This window comes from Triticum dicoccoides, chromosome 7A, assembly GCF_002162155.2.
Source record: "Triticum dicoccoides isolate Atlit2015 ecotype Zavitan chromosome 7A, WEW_v2.0, whole genome shotgun sequence".
Lineage (NCBI taxonomy): Eukaryota > Viridiplantae > Streptophyta > Magnoliopsida > Poales > Poaceae > Triticum > Triticum dicoccoides.
This window is the reverse complement of record NC_041392.1, coordinates 587,009,615-587,030,830: the sequence shown is the minus strand read 5'-3', so window position 1 is coordinate 587,030,830 and position 21,216 is coordinate 587,009,615. Positions and strand designations below refer to the sequence as shown.

Genomic DNA, 21,216 nt, shown 5'->3' with positions numbered 1-21,216 from the left:
ACAAAAGTGTAAAATAAACACCCCTATATTTAATTACAACGATTCCACGAGCGGCCACTGGGCTCAAATCACCAGCCGATGCTGGTACAACAAGGGCCCGTGTTGAAACTGATGCTACGAACATGATTACAGCACTTCATCTCAGACTTTAGAGAAATGCGCAGTGAATACCGCTACAAGAGCAGAGAGCAAACTTATTCTGAATAAATTGGTTCACAGTTGATCGTTCAGAACAGGGTTGTAAAATCAACACCAATGGGCTACTCGGCATAGCATGTTCCGAGAAAAGAGAAAAGAACAAGGGACATGCCCTGAACCTGAACTAGTCAGTCAATGAAGACCTCAAGACAAGCTCCCAAATGCGAGAGAACAGATGTACTGCTAGTTAACCACACCAGACTGAAAGAGCTCTGCCTGGATCACGAAGCCTGGGGCTTCTCCTCGGCTTTCTTTGGCTGCAAAGTAAAAACATATATCAAGATTTCCATTGAGAATTCACGAGAGGAGGAAAACAAACTCATACCCCCTCCGATCCAAATTAATTAACGCTCAATTAATTTGGATCGGAGGGAGTACCAAAGTACTGAGCAGGTCTGCTACATCGGATGGAAAATTCAAGCATGCATCCTGGTGGGGTGCCATAAAGAAACCCCCCTGGTGGGGTGCCCAGTCCACCTTGTGATCCTACCAATTTCCGGTGCTACTAACAAGTGACTAAGATGGGATTGCTCACAAGCAACTTAAACATGTGTACCAAAAACACCCGACCTGGCATGAATGACGCGGATATACCAAGGAGCACCTCAATTCAATAAAGCAATCAATCTTGTAAATATGTACTTCCTCCGTTCGAAAATAGTAGGATCGGTAGGAACGAGTAGTATGTTTTTTCTTAATCCCTAGGAACACAAGGGTTTAATACAATGATGGGGAACATCTGTATAAGAAGAAAATAAATCTACCATGCATGTCCATGGTATCATTGAGACTATAAACAAAACTAGAAATAGCACCCGAACTTTGAAACCGATAATCTCTAGGAGCAACGTGACTGCATATGACTTGGATATCTCGAGAATATTGCATCTAAACATCACCAAAATGAAAAGTACATAACTCCTAAATTTTATGTGTAAATAGCTCTCCAGCACATCAATGGCATATACCATGGCCCAATAGGAACAAATATGCTTCTTCAAACATGAAAGTGGGCATGGCAGGCTGGCAGCAACCGGAGATAAGTATGTGTAGTGAATTTCATTCAATTATAGGAAAAAAGGAAATAAAATGTTGAAAACAAGAACACCATACTTTTTAAGGAAAATAACATTTGATGTGTGAAACACATCTGGCAACAGCATCAAATCAAATTCTATGCTACTGTGAAGAATAAAGGGTCCGCAAGCAGAAAGAAATGCATTGTCATACACAACATTTACAGAAGTATGTCTGTACTGTATACACAGGTAGGTAACAGTAGGGATGCAAGCGGGCATCCCGCATAAGCCCGCCAAAACAAGAATTTAGTTCAAACTGAACTAAAGCTGAACCGGGAGGATTATAACTAAGTTGATCTACTTTGACTACGAAGCCTGGCGGATCGGGCGCCTCCCTGCATCCCTAGGTAACAGTATGGGCAATTAGAAAGTACGTATATGATACCCAGGAACTATTGGAGCTTGCAATGTGCATTTCATTATCTATGTACTTACAAAACTTGTGCCCAAGACAAATGTCTGGTTGTGTCTGGTTAAAATTGTTACATGTCAGGTAACAATACAAGCGGGTAATTAGAAAATAAGTGTTATCTACAGTCCAGGAACTAGTGTGCAATGCGCAGATGCTTGTCTGAGTATTTCAATGGAAATATTGTGCCCAAGAGAACCATATGGAAGTTCAATCTAATTGTTAGTAAACTCTTCCTCGAAAGATAAGCATAGCCATGCAAGTACATCTTACATATCATACTGTCTTCTTCTACTAATGGCAGTTTCTAAACTAGTTTTAAAACAACTTCAATAAAAATGTTACTAAGTTATGACAAATGAAACCATGCTTGATTATAGTAAATTTAAAATCAAACTATCTTCAGGTTCTACTTATGCAGATTGGAAATTCTTTAGAAACTAAAATTTATCTGCATTTAGGAACACAAAGCACTCTTTATTATCTAGATTAAATAAAGGTGTTCCTAAAAAGGTAAGAATCCCATGTAAAAGGTTGACTGAGGAGGCATGTAAAATGGCCACTCAATATGCTCGTGCAATTTATTTTTTCCGACAAAACAGGCAGGATGACTAACTACTGCGTTAATGAAAAAGAACATGTTTATGTCTTATTACAAAGGTAACGAGCCAAAGCAGTATTCTCTCAATAAAAAATGTCAAGGGCTACTGGGCTAGGGATAGTACGTAAGCATTTCTTTCCTAGGCACACGTTTCTGTAGGAGTGGAACATCAAAATGTCTAGACAAATCATGGAACGCTGACCTACGAAATTAAACCCTGAGAGATTATATGAACAATATATAAAACCAACTAATAAGTAGGAGTAGGTGAACAAAACAAGAAAAAAAAAGTCAAAATGGTGTATAGGTGTTTTTGCTTGACTGCCCTATGGACACCCAAGAATAAAGGCACTGCTAAGATTAGTAGACGTCTTTTAAAAATAAGAACAAAATAAATAACAGATACTACCGACAGCTACAAAAAAGGATGATGCCCTAAAATGCATGCAGCCAAACCATATGAATGATGGTTAAAGAGATCTAATATGCAATCAAAGTTACCGGTCAACATGACATCTTATTGACTTTAAAAATCAAAACCCAGTTTTTTACTTCCAATGTTATGAATGACTACAAAAGAGTATGTTCATGAGCCAGGGCTAAATGCATAATACCAGCCTATGGGCTTGCAGTCATAGTTCCCCTTATCGAACTGGATTGTAAATGCTAAAACCATTGGTGATCCTAATTCCTTCTATAGAACTGGATTAAATGCCAAACGATATTTATCAAGTTGCACATAAATAGTACACTTTGACGTTTTCTTATAAAAAAAGGCACAGTACACCTTGACAAACAGTATACAAGAACCTGAACTTTATGCAGCAGCTAGAAAGGATCATGCATTTTAATGTCATTTCCAATGATTTTCCCAGTACACATGCACACAATCAATCGGTGAAGTGATTCAATGCCAGAAAAAAAATAAGTATGCATACATGTTCGTTGGTACTCAATGAAATGAGCAATAATTGCAGACCAGCTATATAATCACCTGACATACAAAATGTTGAAGAGAACAAATTACACAATGTTAGCAATGTTTGATGAAAAGAAGGAAGGTAAAAGAGGCTAGATAAAACCCGAAATGAGCATCCAGCATACATAGACAAATATGCCTCAAGTGATATATGTGAAACATGATATAAGGCTACAGCCAAAGCACAACACAGGTAACGCTACATCTGTACTATTAAATTTAAAATTTGTAGTAATCCTACTTATCCATTCTACACGTGAATAATAGCATAACACTCTGACGCACATAAGAATGTTATGCATTGTAAAAAGGGTTCCATGACCACATATACAGGTTGAAAGAGCGACGACGTAAGCAACTGTCTGTATTCCAATGTTTGGACGAGGGATTTCAGTACACAACGCGCACGCACGCAAGGTGTTCGACAGAAAGTGAAGTTAACGAAACAGGAGTAGAAGAGGCACCTTGATGCCGGGGAATGACATGCCGAGCTCCTCCTCGGGGATGACGACGGGCCACTTCTCCCCGGCCTCGCGGAAGAGCTGCTCGGTCTCGAGGAGGCGGCCGCGAGCGAGGATCTGGTCGCGCATGCCCTGCGCGGTGGCGCCGTCGGCGGCGACGAAGGCCTCCTCGGCGCCGTTGAGGTAGGTGACGAGGACGCGCGGGGGCGGTTGGGCCTTGGGGTCCTCGGCCGCGGCCGGGGAGGGCAGGCGCCGAAGCTCGACGGAGCAGGTGGGGTTGGAGTCCTTGGCCTTGCGGCCGTTGCACTGCGCGAGGAGCTCCACGGCCGCCGCCTTGCGCGGGTCCAGCGGATTGTACTCCACCACAACCCTGGACAGGAACTTGAGCATCTCCTCTGGCCGCCGCTTTCCCCGCCCGCTCGCCGCCTCCGATCCGCTTCCAGAAGACGGCCCGCGGCGCCCGCGAAGGAATCCTGGAGACGGTTAGGAGCAGGGTTGGTACGGCCGGCAGCGTATGGTGAAGGCGGACGGGAGAGCAGCGGTGGCGCGCGACGGCGAGGAAACAGTGCGGTGGCGCTCGACGGGAGGACGCGTTGGGGAGGAGGCGGCGCCGGGCGCCGGGCGTTGCTATAGTGCGGGGAGAGAGCGTCGTGGGCTTAACGGCCCGAGAGGTCAGCGTGGCCCATTCACATAGGTATGAGGTTTTCTGGAATTTTGATAATAAACAAACGATATAAATCACGCTATATATGTTCGTGAATATGAAATATATTTACACAAAAAATAATATGTACTCCCTCCATTCCTAAATATAAGCACTTTTAGAGACTTCACGTAATTTTAAAAACTATTCATGTTTTTTATAAAAATAATCATGATTTTTTTAAAAAGTGTTCACACATTTTAAAAAATGAAAATATTAATATCTCGCATAAAGAGAAAATAAAACGGTAAAAACATATAAACAAAAATGAAAAACAAATTAACTATAAAGTAAAAGCAAATTGCTTGCTCTCAACGTGCTCTCCCCGTCGCTAAACCATTTCCCCACGTTTAGGTATAAAAGTTGCATCGCCTGAATGTCACTCCTTGTTCTAGGTATTCTCTATTCCTAAATACTTGTACCTCACTATCCATGCAACAATGTCACATCACCAAGTTATGCATATAGTTAGAAGTTTGTTTTTACATTGGTTTGTTCATGGAAAACATGCAACCTCGTCGACCCATGTATGCCATTTTTTTAGAAACTTAGTCATGCAAAATACTCTTACATTCGTTTTAGTTTATTTACACTTACTTATGTGTTTTTAAACAAGATTTTCGTAGAACGCACGGGGTATCATCCAGTTTGTACAATGAGTTGTAAAATTACTCACTGATTCATGGTAAAAAGATCTTTATTTATCAGTTATGCAGGTCTAATTTATGTTTGTCTTGCTTGAGTCGTCATATCGTTTATTTTGCATGTTAGTGTTACTAGCAAGATGCTCGTGCGTTGCACGTAACATCAAGATGCATTTGTATAAGTAGTTTATCTTGTGAGAGAAAATGATAAATGAAGGAAGGCCTTATTTGCAAATGTGAAGAGAGGTGTGGGTTTCTTTTTGCAAAATTGCCATAGTTTCCTTCCTATCCATCAGGTATAAATTGAACGGGTTATATTGTAGGATGGCAGGCACACCATCATCATCACCTCTGTTTTTTATAAGAGTAGAGATTCTTGTCCATCATGTGTATTTATGGTGAGTGAATTAGTTTCACAAGGGGACTAGTCCCCCTACAAACCAAACAATCATCAACCTAATCTCGAAATGGATCTTTACAGACTCTACACGTCAGTGCCCTCCAGCAGGGGCGATGAGAGCACGATGAGAGATGGAGGATAGTCCATGCACTTATTATTGTTGGGCCATCTGTGTGTTTTTGGCGGAGATTGGAGACACTCATCTCTAATTTATTGTTGATTTTTGGAGGATTGTCCATGCACTTGCACTTTTTCATCAAGGTGCGTGCATGCGTGCGTGCGCGTGATTTCATCGATTTTGAATGTGAGTGCCGCGGTACTAATTGCAAATGCATCATTGAAGTCGCACAGTAAAAGATTGGGCAAGTACACTATGGCGTCTACTTTGCTCATTCTCTAGCTACGCCGTATGAATTTCTCTTGATTATGCATGTTGTCCGAATCTAAAAGGACATCACTAGTATCCTCACCCGTGCTTGCAGTTTTTTCTCAAGATGAATTTTGTGTCACGACATCACTATGTCCTTAATTTTCTTCTTTCTTCGAACAATCCACAAATCCCATGATTTTTTTCATGCTCATTGAAACATTTGAAATGTTCAAGCCTTAAGTATAAGATGGAGAGTTATGATTGCGGTAGAATGATTTGAAATAACCAGACCAAAGAAATACATAAAATAACATAGAAAGAGAAGATACCTTGAGGAAAGATTAGACAAGTAATCAACCAAGACGCAAAATGCAAATGACCATAGGGGACCCTTGTGGAAGGCATTGTCTGAAGTTTGCTCTAACTTCCTCTTAGGGGTGAAAAACCAAGATCTAGCCTTTGTGGTCGGATCTGGCAACGGCAACACTCACGTGTCATCCCATTTTTGAGGCATCGATGTTGAAATACCTTTCCCACGGTCTGAGTGATGACATAATTAGTGGATAATGTTGATGGCTGCTGCCGCATGCTAGTTTGTTTCGACGAGACTTTTTGACGTCCTTTTTTTTATTTCTTGTGTGTGCGTTGGTGTTGTCATTCTTTCGCAAATACAGTTCTCTTAATCATTTCTTCACATGTACATGTAGTGGCATTCAAGTAATGCCCCTTGATTAACTGGGTTTGTATGCATACTAATTTGCGGAGGCCGGTGCATACTTATGATCCTTGTATTCTTTTAATGCGAGTCAAACATCATTTATAAAAAAGATACAAATGGTCATGAAACTTTGTATCTTGTGTTGCGTATCATATCTGCAATGTGAACAACTTACAAAACATGGGTATTTTTCGGACCGGCTATACCCAAGTTGTCTAAAAAGTTATTGTGGATAAGTCATTTTTTGTGCCATTAGATTAAGATTTAACGACCATTCTTTTTTGTTCTTCCTCCTTCAACCGCTCCTTCTCCCAGAAAACTGACTTATCCAAATTACAAATTCGGTCAACTTACATATAGCTATTGTGGTACTATTTGTCACACTAGTCTGATCAATACAATTTCACGCTACCGTTTGATCATCGCATTAGCTACCGTGACGTTCTTGAGCTGAAACTAGCGCCACATTTGCAGCGCTCTTTAGGATACAAAATGCCCACCTGGTTACGCTCCGCGCGCAACCTTGGGCACATCAGTGACACCATCGCAAAGTCTCTTTTACCGGTGCTGGGAGCCACCGGCTAACCATCCACCATTCACATGCTTTGTGATGTGTGTTTAAGTGGTACCCACTCATATGTATAACCATGTATTGTGGCAGTTAATCTTTTGTATATAGTCAAATCAATGTTAGATTAATACGTAGGACCCATGTGAGGAGTGGCGGTACTTTTTGTAGTGGGATGTACGCATGCATGCAACATCTCTCCTCTCTCTCAAACAAGTCCATGCATTTTATTTTTGTTTACATTTTTAGATGGCCAATATTTTTTACAACATTGTTCTATTATTTAAAATTTTCATATATTCAAATTATTGAACATAAGATGTTTAGAATGAGACCAATCTTGAATATATTTAAACTAGTTTAATTTGTCTATTTCAGTCATATCAAAAAAATTAATTTCACTCATTTCAAATTACATTTTTCGAAATGATTGAAATCAATTATCGAAATGAGTGAAATCAGTTTTCCAAATCAGTGAAATACGTTGTTTCAAATTTGTGAAATACTTATTTTGGAAACTAGTGAAATGAGTGTAATACGTTTTCTGAAAATGACTGTAATGTGTTTTCTGAAACTAGTGAAATGGGTGAAATCTATATTTCGTAAATGAGTGCAGTGTGTTTTCTGAAATGAGTGAAATAAGTTATTTGAATAAAGTGAAATAAAACCAGTTTTTGCTGTGAAACTAATTTTTCAGTGTTTGAAACTGATAGTTTTAATGAGCGGAATACATTTCAATTGTAACGCCCCGAGACCGATGTGCCAGGTGTCGTGCAGTTATTCGCTGTTGTTGCCTTGTCATTGCTTGCGTGTCATGATTGCATATCATGTCATCATGTGCATTTCATTTGCATACGTGTTCGTCTCATGCATCCGAGCATTTTCCCCGTTGTCCGTTTTGCAATCCGGCGCTTCGTTCTTCCCCGTGGCCAATCCTACCTTTCTCTTGTGTGTGGGGATTAAACATTTCCGGATTGGACCGAGACTTGTCATGCGGCCTTGGTTTACTACCGGTAGACCGCCTGTCAAGTTTCGTATCATTTGGACTTCGTTTGATACTCCAACGGTTAACCGAGGGACCGAAAAGGTCTTGTGTGTGTTGCAGCCCAACACCCTTACAATTTGGCGCAAAACCCACCTAAACCTCTTCCATCATCTCGGTCATTCGATCACGATCGTGTGGCCGAAAACCGCACCTCATTTGGACTCTCCTAGCTCCCTCTACCTACAAATATGTGGCCATCCCCGAAATATTCGCGGTTGAAACCCTAAAACTCCTCCTCTCGCGCCGCCGGACGCGTCCACGCCGCGCCGGACATGTCCATCTCGCCGGCCACCTCACTCCCACCAATGGGGAGCCGCCACGTCGTCTCCGCCGCCGCTCTCCTCCACTCCCAGGCCGCCACCTGTCCGCCGCGCGCCTCCCACCTCCCGCAGCCCGCCCGGCCCGGACGCCAGCGCCGCCGCCCGAGTCCCTGCGCTTCCCCGCGCGCCGCCCGCTGCCGACTCCCTCCGCCTTCACCACGCCGCCATGTGCCCTGCGCCGCCCGAAGCTCCCTGCCCGCCGTTGCGCCACCGCGCCTCGCCGGTTTTCCATCGCCGGTCGTCGCCGCCGCGACGCCATGGCCGGCACCTCGCCGCCCTGCTCCAGCCCCGGTCGCCGCCATGCCCCGCCGCTGCTTCGCCGCTCGGCCAAGCTCGCCGTCCACCATGTCCGAGCTCCGCCTTGCTCCGCCCCTTGCCGGAATCGCCGCGCCGCTCGCCGGAGTCCGTCCCGGCCAGATCCGCCCCGCCTGGACGAGATCCATCGGGAGTCCAACCAAACATGCCACCCTCAGATCTGCACCGCTCCGTCCCGGATCCCTCCGTCCCGCGTTGACTTTCGCGGAGGTATATTTTCACTAAGTCCCGGAAATTGCAGATCCATGTTGCCCTGTTCGAGAACTCGTAACTTTGCATCCGTAGCTCCGATTCATGCATATAGCATATCTAAATGTTCATCTCAGAGAGTACATCATTTCATTCCATTGCATCATTTTCATTTGAGCTCATCGTGATGCCCGAAATGCTGTTAGAAGAGGGCTACTTGAGTTAATTGTCAGATCTGCTACTCCATCTTAGACTTTTGTCATTTTTGCCATGATTATTGTGTGCATGTTATGCCCTGATGCTCTACATATGTTTTGTTAAGAGTTTTGTCATCTTTCCAAAGGTGCAACCCATGTATTTTTTTAATGTGTGTGGTGACTAGTGCAAGCTTGCAAAGTGAGGCACTCGGTAATTCTGTTTTCAGGGACTTAGCATTTCCACTAAGTCCTTGACCTGTTTATCTCATGATGCCATATGTTCATGTTGTTTCCTAGCGATCCGTGCCTCTTTTGAGGGTGATCAGTAAAGGAGTTTTGTTAATATTGTAGTGCTCTATCCATCCATGTCTTTGTTTGCAATTATGGAGCACCCTAGCTTGAGTCAATCGAGCTCTACTTTTGCTACTTTGTGAATCTGGGCAGATTGTCAACTTGTTTGCAATTTTGCCGATGATGTTGTGGTTGATCCGTGCATGCTATGCCATTGTTCTTGCCATGTCTAGCTTGCATTTTGTGCCTTCTTAATGGATGTATGCTTTCCTGGCCATGACTTGCACCGTAGTGAGTGCATCGAGCTCGTAAACATGCCTACTTGAGTTATGTTTCAGCAAGTGTCAGTTTTCACTAAGTCTGAAAACTGATTATGTTTTTGCTATGCTCGCGTGCGTGTTAGTATATTTTCTAATCTCTTTTGGCTCAAGGTCACTAAGGGACTTTTGTTAAGCTATTTGAGTAGCTCCATGCCATGTTTTACTTTGCCATGTTCAGGTCCTGTAGCATGTAGTTTTGTTGCTCCGAAGAGTGCTATCTGATCTGAAATTTCAGACAAGTGTTAATTTCACTAAGTCCGAGATCTGTTTACCATTTGCAGTTTTGACATGCTTGTTTGAGCCTGTTAATGGATGATTTGGCCGTAGCTCAGTGCTAGACTTTTGTTAAGCATCTTGAATGCATCCCTGCCATGTATTTTGTTGTCATATTTGAGCGCTGTAGAATGTTCATCTCATTGCATTTAGATGACCACTTGCTGTAAATCGCAGACCGGTGTCATATTTGAATCGCTTGCCATTTCCAAACCGTAACTCCGATTCCGGCGTTCTTTATATCGTTTTCAAGCAATTTCATCTCATCTTTCCAGTGGCACACTTGGATTTCCAAGTTGAGGCCAGGTTCATGCATTCCTTGTCCAATCGTGCATATGCATCGCATACCGCATCCCGCATATCATACCATGTTCATGTGTTGGTTGTTTACTATGTTGTGTGCTCTTTTCCGGTGTTTGCTTCTTCGGGTTGGTTCCATTAACGTCGCTTTTGTGAGGACCCGTTCGACTACGTCCGTTTGTCTTCTTCATGGACTCGTTCTTCTTCCTTGCGAGATTTCAGGCAAGATGATCATACCCTCGAAATCACTTCTATCTTTGCTTGCTAGTTGCTCGCTCTTTTGCTATGCCTATGCTGCAATACCTACCACTTGCTTATCATGCCTCCTATATTGTTGAACCAAGCCCCTAACCCACCTTGTCCTAGCAAACCGTTGATTGGCTATGTTACCGCTTTGCTCAGCCCCTCTTATAGCGTTGTTAGTCGCAGGTGAAGATTGAAGTTGTTCCTTGTTGGAACATGGAGATGTTGTTCCTTGTTGGAACATGTTTTACTTGTTGGGATATCACTATATATCATATTTAATTAATGCATCTATATACTTGGTAAAGGGTGGAAGGCTCGGCCTTATGCCTGGTGTTTTGTTCCACTCTTGCCGCCCTAGTTTCCGTCATATCGGTGTTATGTTTCCGGATTTTGCGTTCCTTACACGGTTGGGCTATAATGGGAACCCCTTGACAGTTCGCCTTAAGTAAAGCTCTTCCAGCAATGCCCAACATTGGTTTTACCATTTGCCACCTAGCCTTTTCTTTCCCTTGGGTTCTGCAGACTCAAGGGTCGTCATTATTTTACCCCCCGGGCCAGTGCTCCTCTGAGTGTTGGTCCACCTGTCAGCTACCGGTGGCCACCAGGGGCAACTCTGGGCTGGCCTACCCGTACCTAGGACAATATGTGTGTGCCCTGAGAAAGAGATATGTGCAGCTCCTATCGGGATTTGTCGGCACATTCGGGCGGTGTTGCTGGTTTAGTTTTACCCTGTCGAAATGTCTTTTTGTACCGGGATACCGAGTCTGATCGGAACGTCTTGGGTGGAGGTCTATTCCTTCGTTGACCGTGAGAGCTTGTCATGGGCTAAGTTGGGACACCCCTGCAGGGATTTGAACTTTCGAAAGCCGTGCCCGCGGTTATGGGCAGATGGGAATTTGTTAACATCCGATTGTAGAAAACCCGAAGTCGACCTTAATTAAAATGAATCAACTGCGTGTGTAACCGTGATGGTCTCTTTCTGGCGGGGTCCGGGAAGTGAACACGGTTGTTGGAGTTATTCTTGGCGTAGGTTGCTATAGGATCACTTCTTGATCATAGATTTCTCGATCGTGCTTTGCCTTCTCTTCTCGCTCTCTTTTGCGTATGTTTAGCCACCATATATGCTAGTCACTTGCTGCAGCTCCATCTCTTACCTTTACCTTACCCATAAGCTTAAATAGTCTTGATCGCGAGGGTGCGAGATTGCTGAGTCCCCGTGGCTCACAGATACTTCCAAAACCAGCTTGCAGGTGCCGATGAGTCCATGCAGATGACGCAACCAAGCTCAAGGAGGAGCTCGATGAAGATCTTGGCCTTTGTGTTGTTCCGTTCTAGTTGATCAGTAGTGGAGCCCAGTTGGGGTCGATCGGGAACCTTTGTCGCATTTGGGGTTCTTCTTTCATTTTGGTTCCGTAGTCGGACCTTGATTGTATCTGGTTGATGTAATGCTTTATTCATGTATTTGTGTGAAGTGGCGATTGTAAGCCAACTATGTATCTCTTTCCCTTATGTATTACATGGGTTGTGTGAAGATTACCTCTCTTGCGACATTGCTTTCAATGCGGTTATGCCTCTAAGTCGTGCTTCGACACGTGGGAGATATAGCCGCATCGAGGGTGTTACAAGTTGGTAATCAGAGCCTTCCCCGACCTTAGGAGCCCCACTGCTTGATCGTTTTTAGCAGCCGAGTTATGTCTAGAAAAATGTTTTGAGTCATTTAGGAATTATATATCGGAGAGTTTAGGAATTCTTTTTACTCCTCAGTCCCTTTGTCACTCTGGTGAGGCATCCTGATGTAGAGTTTTGACTCTTCTCTTCTCAAATTTCACTAATTTTTTTAGGATCACGCAGGTATCTTGGAATCGTTTCGATGGTTTTATGATGAGAACATTGTCTTGGTGCCTCCTGTCAGGGGTTTAGTGGAAGTGTCCCGGGGAGTTGAGCTCTGAGGTGTTGTCGTCATAATTTTATCGTTGCAGTTCTGGAATACCTGAGTTTAGTACACCGACATCGAAAAACTCTTTTATGCAGTTCGTTGGTGAGATAACCTCGACGCCACCCAGTACTGGGGCGGGAGTTCAGGAGTATCGCCATAACTTGTATAACAGATGCTTTTCGAAGGTTGAGGTAGATGATTTCCGAAGGTTTCTTGGTTATGCGTTGAAGGATGGATACAGCTGGATGTAGGATTTGCTAGTTTGGGTGAGATATTACGCTTCCCCTGTATCCCCAACACCTGATTGCATAACCGGAAAATTTCAGGAGTTTATAGGTGGGAAATCAAGTAGCTCTTAGGATATTTTTCCAACAGATGTATGATATGAAATTGGGGTTCGATGTCTAGTGGTCCGCCTATTCACGGTCGGTTTTACAGTGGTCTCGTTGTGTCTTAAAGAGTCCTTGGCTATGCCGACTCGGGGACGCTTCATATGTCATGTGCACTGCCTTGTACATGATGGTGCTGTACGATCGAGCCCGTGTAGGCCCCACCACGAAAACTTCGGACGAAATCTCTATCATATGTTTGCTCTGGCTTATTTTGCAAGCCAATCCTTTGTTTGTTTTGAGTTGTGGTATTCGAGTTGCTTCGAAGTCAAGTGTTGATCCCATACCTTCCCCAAATGGTGTTCTCATATTCCGATGTGAATACTAATCCTCCTTGTTAATCGAGTTTGTCATGCCAATCCTTTTTTTTCAACCGGCGTGTTTTCTCTTCAAGTGGATCCGTTCACTTCAATTTTCGCAAGATCAATTATCAGTTCTTCTCAACGGTGTTTGTTTCATTCATCTCCAAGGTGCCTTTGTTTTTCCCGCCCACCCACCCTTTTTATTCAAGAACTCAGAGTTCTTTTTCACTATTCATTTTATCGACGGAAGTCTCTCCATTCTTTTCCTTCATGTTCGTATCCGGTGATTCTCATGAAGATGCTAACGGAGTTTCAAGTTCGTCACTCGTTTTCTTCTCCGGTGGAACCAATTCAAGCTTTCGGTGTTGATCATATCCTTTTCCTCGTTTTCAATGTTTTCTCATGCCGGTGCAATTCTTAATCATCCACTCTTCGCTATTCATTTGTTCCGGAGTGCTCAAGCTATCTCGAAGATTCATGTTTTCCACTCTGCATTCGTTCAAGATTTTTTCGAGGTTGTTATCTCATTCAAGCCATTTATTTCAACTGGTGCAACCTCTCTTTTTAATCATTTCAACGGAGTTTCTCTTGAGTGGGCCCTAACCCACAGGTCTTTTTCCAGGATCTTACCTGACTCTTCTATTTTTCCGGAGCTATAATCAAATTCCTTTTAAAGTTTGACGTAAGAATGAGTTATCATCAGTCAAATGCCATCTCCTAGATCTTTCACAATTCTTTTCATCGTTGGCTCAACGTCTTCGTTTTGATTCTTCCGGAGGGTCTAAATAATTCTTGGTGATGTTTTCGTCGTCATTCTCGGATTTTGAAGTCCGAAGAAGATTTTTCTCTCAATCTTGCTCCATTCTCTTCAAGATTCGTGATTCTAGCTTGTTGCCATCCTCTCGTAATTGTGTTGATCGTGAGAATTCTTTTCACCTATCCGGAGCAATTCAAGAGTCTTCTCAGTTTGTTTTTCGGAGTACATCATTTCAGGTTTATTCATTCTCAGAATTCAGTTATCATTCTCCAATCTTAATGGTGCATCCTTCAAGTGATCTCTAATCAGTCATGATCTCTTCGTTCTCATGTATCTAAATTCTCTCAAGCATCTTCTTTAATTTGTTAATTCTTCCCGGTGTTTTGTTATCTTTTATTCGTTCATTTTTAATTCTTCGGATGGTTCTTCCAAGATTCTTCTTCCTTCATTTATCATATCAATTCTTTCGTTCTTTTCAATCCTACCGGTGGTTCATTGAAAATTTTCTCGAGTTCATGCGATATCTCTCTTAATCCTTTTCTACGAGAATAAGTAATATGCCAAATCCGTTGATTGTCATCAATTTAAATTGGTGAAGGATAAGCATAATGTAATTCTTACTCTTGTTTCATCCAAGTGATTTAATTCCTGCTTTCCGGACTGGTTCATCATATCACATTCTCGGTTCGAGATGTTTTATCTTTTCTTTCCCGGAGTTCCTAGCTCTCGCAATTTTATCACCACAGAGATCCATCTAAATCATTGTGAGGCTTCAATCTTATTCTTTCCATCAGTCAATTATTTTGGATCATTCTTTTATTACCGAAGTTTCTTCATGAAGGTTCTACATGATGGTTCATCAAGGATTTAATTCTTTCTCGAAGTGTTCATCGAGATTCTTCTCAAAGGAGCTCAAGTGTTCCTTATCTTGCATTTTAAAGTGCAATTCGTTCAACCATATCATTGGAGGTGGTATTATGTCTTTCTTGATAATTTGAGTTCATGTTTTCATGATTCACATGCTGTCAAGATTGGGATATTTTAAAGCCATCAACCTATTCGTTGTAATTGTCTTGGGTTTATTTTTCACCTAAAACTTTCCCTAAGGTTTGTTGCTATTATTGGTGATAATATATGATCCAAGTTCTTCAGCTATCCTCCCGGTGAATTAAGCTTCTCACCTCCTTGTTGTTATCAACCTAATATATCGTTTCTATTAGTGGCAGAATTTCACCTCATAGTTTTGAGATGTTCTCCATAAGCCCACTACGACCTTGTTCTTTTCGTTGTTGGTTTTCCAACAACTCCGTTCTAGCATTTTTTGTAAGCGTGCTCTCTCAAGATCGTGTTTCCCTTCGTTCATTCCATTCCATTCTTACTTTTGTTCCGGAGGCATTGTGATGTTGCTCTCTTCAACCCATCTTCTTGTTTTGTCAAGATTGTGTTATTTTCATGCCTATCCACTTAACCGGAGTGTTGTGCCCTTTTTCTCAAGTTCTTTCCGCCTTATCAAGCTTTGCATCTCTTTTCAACTGGAGTGCTTTCAACCTTCTTCTTCCTCGTTCCTCTTTCCTAACAGAGTGCTTTATACTTTGTTCATCTCTGTTGTATTTGTCTCGAGATGGCCTAACCTTTTCAAGGTTCTTTGGTTTCACTCGTTTGTCAAAGAAGCAATTAGTTTTACCGTTTCTCTTCCTTTTCCGTTGTCCCTCCGGTGCCATTCTAGATCTCGGGATGAGATCCTCTCGTAGTGGTGGAGTGTTGTAACGCCCCGAGACCGATGTGCCAGGTATCGTGCAGTTATTCGCTGTTGTTGCCTTGTCATTGCTTGCGTGTCATGCATTGCATATCATGTCATCATGTGCATTTCATTTGCATACGTGTTCGTCTCATGCATCCGAGCATTTTCCCCATTGTCCGTTTTGCAATCCGGCGCTTCGTTCTTCCCTGGTGGCCAATCCTACCTTTCTCTCGTGTGTGGGGATTAAACATTTCCGGATTGGACCGAGACTTGTCATGCGGCCTTGGTTTACTACCGGTAGACCGCCTGTCAAGTTTCGTATCATTTGGACTTCGTTTGATACTCCAATGGTTAACCGAGGGACCGAAAAGGCCTTGTGTGTGTTGCAGCCCAACACCCTTACAATTTGGCCCAAAACCCACCTAAACCTCTTCCATCATCTCGGTCGTTCGATCACGATCGTGTGGCCGAAAACCGCACCTCATTTGGACTCTCCTAGCTCCCTCTACCTATAAATATGTGGCCATCCCCAAAAATATAATATATAAGAATTTCTAGAGCCAAGACCTACCGGAGACCTGGATGGGCACAACCCACCAGGGCGCGCCCCCTCTCCTAGCGCACCCAGGTGGGTTGTCCCCACCTGGTGGCCCCACAGACCCTGAAACCAACGCTATAAAATCCTATTTTCGGAGAAAAAAATCAGGGAGAAAGAATTATTGCGATCCACGAGATGAAGCTGCTGCCAAGCCCTGTTCTTCCTCGGGAGGGCAGATCTGGAGTCCGTTTGGGGCTCCGGAGAGGGGGATCTCCGTTCTTCGTCATCACCAACCCTTCTCCATCACCAATTCCATGATGCTTCCCACTGGGAGTGAGTAATTCCTTCGTAGGCTCGCTGGTCGGTGAGGAGTTGGATGAGATTCATCATGTAATAGAGTTAGTTTTGTTAGGGCTTGATCCCTAGTATCCACTATGTTCTTAGATTGATGTTGCTATGACTTTTCCATGCTTAATGCTTTTCACTTTGGGCCCGGGTGCCATGATTTCAGATCTGAACCGTTTATGTTATCATCATTATATCCATGTTCTAGATTCGATCTTGCAAGTTATAGTCACCTACTACGTGTTATGATCCGACAACCCCGGAGTGACAACATGTGACGCCCCCGATTCAATCGTACACTAATCATACACGCAAACGTGTACGATCAAGATCAGGGACTCACGGGAAGATATCACAACACAACTCTACAAATAAAATAAGTCATACAAGCATCATATTACGAGCCAGGGGCTTCGAGGGCTCGAATACAAGAGCTCGATCATAGACGAGTCAGCGGAAGCAACAATATCTGAGTACAGACATAAGTTAAACAAGTTTGCCTTAAGAAGGCTAGCACAAACTGGGATACAGATCGAAAGAGGCGCAAGCCTCCTGCCCAGGATCCTCCTAAGCTACTCCTGGTCGTTGTCAGCGACCTACACGTAGTAATAGGCACCTCCCGAGTAGTAGCAGTCGTCATCGACGGTGGCGTCTGGCTCCTGGACTCCAATGTCTGGTCGCAGCAATTGGGTATAGGAAGGGGGAAAAGGGGGAGCAAAGCAACTGTGAGTACTCATCCAAAGTACTCGCAAGTAAGGAGCTACACTACATATGTATGCATTGGTAACAAATGGAAAAGGGTAGCATATGTGGACTGAATTGCAGAATGCCAGAATAAGAGGGGGATAACTAGTCCTATCGAAGACTACACTTCTGGTAACCTCCATCTTGCAGCAGAATAAGAGAGTAGATGGTAAGTTCACCAAGTAACATCACATAGCATAATCCTACTCGGTGATCCTCCCCTCGTCGCCCTGCGAGAGAGCGATCACCGGTTGTATCTGGCACTTGGAAGGGTGTGTTTTATTAAGTATCCGGTTCTAGTTGTCATAAGGTCAAGGTACAACTCTGGGTCATCCTTTTACCGAGGGACATGGCTATTCGAATAGATAAACTTCCCTGCAGGGGTGCACCACATTTCCCAACATGCTCGATCCCCTTTGTCCAGACACACTTTCCTGGGTCATGCCCAACCTCGAAAGATCAACACGTCGCAGCCCCATCTAGGCACAACAGAGAGGTCCGCACGACAGTCTAAATCCTATGGCGCAGGGGTCTGGGCCCATCGCCCATTGCACACCTGCACGTTGCGTATGCGGCCGGCGAGCAGACCTAGCCTCTCTTATACAAGAGCAGGTGTTCCAGTCCAACCCGCGTGCGCCGCTCAGTCGCTGACGTCAAGAAGGCTTCAGCTGATACCACGACGTCGAGTGTCCATAACTGTTCCCGCGTAGTTGGTTAGTGCATATAGGCCAATGGCCAGACTCAAATCAAATACCTAGATCTCGTTAAGCGTGTTAATTGAATTAATCACGGACGCCGACCAGGGCTAGGCCCACCTCTCTCCTAGGTGGTCTCAACCTACCCTGTCGCTCTGCCACAAAGATCCGCTCGGAGGTTCGTCAGGACAAACATCCTTTCGGACTCAATCCGTGAATCACTCGCGGGTACTCTACGAGCCGACCCGACTTTAGTCATCATAGGTATCATATAGTATGTATATAAGTATACACCCGTGATCACCTCCCGAGTGATCACGGCCCGATAGCGTAGCATGGCAGACGGACAAGAATGTAGGGCCACGAATGATAAACTAGCATCCTATACTAAGCATTTAGGATTGCAGGTAAGGTATCAATAACTGTAGCAACAATGACAGGCTATGCATCAAGATAGGATTTACGGAAAGTAGTAACATGCTACACTACTCTAATGCGAGTAGTAGAGAGAAGAGTAGGCGATATCTGGTGATCAAGGGGGGGGGGGGCTTGCCTGGTTGCTCTGGCAAGAAGGAGGGGTCATCTTTGATGTAGTCGAACACACAGACATCGACAACGGTCTCGGAGTCTACCGGAAATAAGTAACAGAGGGGGAACACAATAAATAACAGAGCAATCAAATGTAACACAAAGCAAGATGCGGCAATACGTTGTTGTGCTAGGGGTGACCTAATGTAGGGACAAGTGATACCGGTGAAGGGGGGAAACATCCGGGAAAGTATCCTTGGTGTTTTACGTTTTCGGACAGATGAACCAAAGGGGGAAAGTTGCGTGTTCTCCATGCTAGGGATGTGTGGTGGACGAACAGACTGCGTATTCGGATTCGTCTCGAAATTCCGAGCAACTTTCATGTACAAAGTATTTTCATCCGAGATACGGTTTATTTTATATTATTTTCAAAGTTTTTGTTTATTTTCTAGGATTTCCTAGATTCATTTAATAATTCGAATAAATACCTTAATGGATAAGGGTACCCAAAAGTGTACCCAGCCAAAGTGTACATGAGGTTGACAGGTGGGGCCAGTCAACTGCCCAGTCAGCAGTTGACTGGTCCATGTTTGACTAGTCAACGGTCTAGTGGGACCCCTTGTCATACACTATTTTTTAACAGGTTTTAATTATCTTTTTAAATTAGTAGTGGTCCTACCTGTCATTTGCTATTAAGTTAATTAGAAATTAAACTAATGCTAATCTAAGACCAAAAGGGGCCAGCCTTACTAGGCAGAGCCGAGCCGGACAGGCATGCACGCGAGCGAGCGCGGCGGCCCTGGTAGAGAGCCAGCGGTAGAAGCCAGGCAACGGCACGGTGCACACCGGCGCACGGCTAGGAAGCGGTCGGGGGTTCAGGGCGCGCGTGGGGTGGCTCGCCGGGGACCGCCGGGAGCAGCGGTACGAAAGGGAGGTAGTAGGAGCGGCAGGCGAGCATGGCGAGAGGGTAGCGGCGGCGGGCAGCAGTGAAGAGCCGCAGCGGAGCAGCAAAGAATCGGCAGCAGAAGTAGGAACGCGGCGGCTCGAGCAGTAGCGCAACGGCGAGAGAGCAGCAGCTGCAGCGCACCCGCGGCCATGCGAGCAAGCCACACAGGCTGCTGGCGTTTGCGCGGACGGGAGGAGAGCTCCGTCCATGGCGGCCTCGTCGGGTGCAGGCGAACATGGCGATGGATCAAGGTTGGGGAAGGGGGAATCGAAGGAGGGCTCACCGGTGAGGTAGGTGGCGATCTCGGGACGGGTCGAGGAGGACCAGAGAGGCGAGGTGATGCGACGGGACGGCGGCGGCCGAAGCAGAGGGACGAGCCCGATCCGGTGATGGTGTATCCAGGCTCGCGCGGTACGGTGCAGACGGCGTGTGTCGACGCGGCGGAGCTCCCGGACAACCTCCCGTGGCACGGGGAGGCCTCGGGGCACAAGAACATCGATGCGGCAGCGATGGCTCCATTCGGTGCGCACCAAATCAATGGGGGCGACGAAGAGGAGAGGGCTAAGTGACCTAGGGTTCGTCCAGGAGAGAGAGGAGGGACTCGGGGTGTTCTTATCCTTGCGCGAAGTCACCGGATGGATGACGTGTGGAAATCGGGGGCGTGTGTGGGCACGAGTGCTCCACGGTGACGAGGGTGAACATGAGGTTAGGGATGACCGGGAGGTGGGCTGTTCCGTGTAAGGTGCACGCTGGGTTGTGGTGCATTGTTGCATTAGGCCCAGTGGCACAATATGTGTTAGGCGCTTTCTTTTTCTGAAATTTAAAACAACCACTGTTTTCAATTGAATAAGCCACCAGATGACTTTGCAAAATTATGGAGCTTGGGTATTTAAATATACTATAACATTTCGTACTGGCACAAAAAGTTTGGCAGGCATAGGAGTAAATTTGAATTTTCCATAATAGGAAAAGTGTATTAAAAGGGGTTGAATGGGTACTGTTTAAATTGTTTTAGGGCATTTAGATATTTTATAAAATGTTGGCTCTGTTTATATAATTGCTTTGGGATTATTTGCAATAACATGAACACTTTTCATTATTTATTTTAAGAAGTTTCATTTTACTCACTATTTGAATTTTGAATTAAAAAGGATTTTGAATCTTAATGGCTAGTAGCAAGTTAAAGATGATGACTTGGCATCATCATCGTGGAGTTACTGTTGCATTACTCCCGGGGTGTTACAAATCTCCTCCACTACAAGAAATCTCGTCCTGAGATTTTAAGAGGTGGAGTAAGGGGGAAAGATCTGGTTATGAAACTTTAACGAATCTTCTCAATCTTGGTTGCTCTTCTCGAAGAGGTCGATTCATTATGTTGATGTCTTCATTTCTCTGCTTCAGGTCATCATGATGAAGTCGGCATCCTTTTTTCGGGAACTCCATCGTACTTACGAAAGAATAAAGGGTGGGCATTCTGGGAGAACAGACCTCTGCAAGGTCGACTATCCGGTAGATAACATCAAGGAAGGTGGCGGAAGTAACTCTTGAATTGAAACTTAAGAAAATATCAAGAGCAAAGTAAGGAGGCATCATGGGAAGTTTCAAGCGGGTAGGCGATCGTTCGATGCCTGAAACAGGGTGTGAAAGGGGTTCAAAGCAATGGGAATAA

General features: G+C 44.4%; 1 protein-coding gene across 1 annotated transcript; it reads right to left on the bottom strand.

The window, feature by feature from the left end:
- Positions 1-168: 168 nt before the first annotated feature.
- LOC119332628 lies at positions 169-4,374 on the bottom strand. Its single transcript, XM_037605791.1, has 2 exons — positions 3,731-4,374; positions 169-455 (listed from the first exon to the last, which is right to left on the bottom strand). The coding sequence occupies exons 1-2, from the start codon at positions 4,115-4,117 to the stop codon at positions 420-422; spliced, it is 423 nt and encodes a 140-aa protein (XP_037461688.1). The 5' UTR covers positions 4,118-4,374; the 3' UTR covers positions 169-419.
- Positions 4,375-21,216: the final 16,842 nt, after the last annotated feature.

Coding starts and splice junctions, on each gene's coding strand:
- LOC119332628 (XM_037605791.1), bottom strand. CDS start 4,117: ATGCTCAAGTTCCTGTCCAGGGTTGTGGTGGAGTACAATCCGCTGGAC. Junction 456..3,730: donor TGTCATTCCCCGGCATCAAG/GTGCCTCTTCTA, acceptor TTTACTTTGCAG/CCAAAGAAAGCCGAGGAGAA.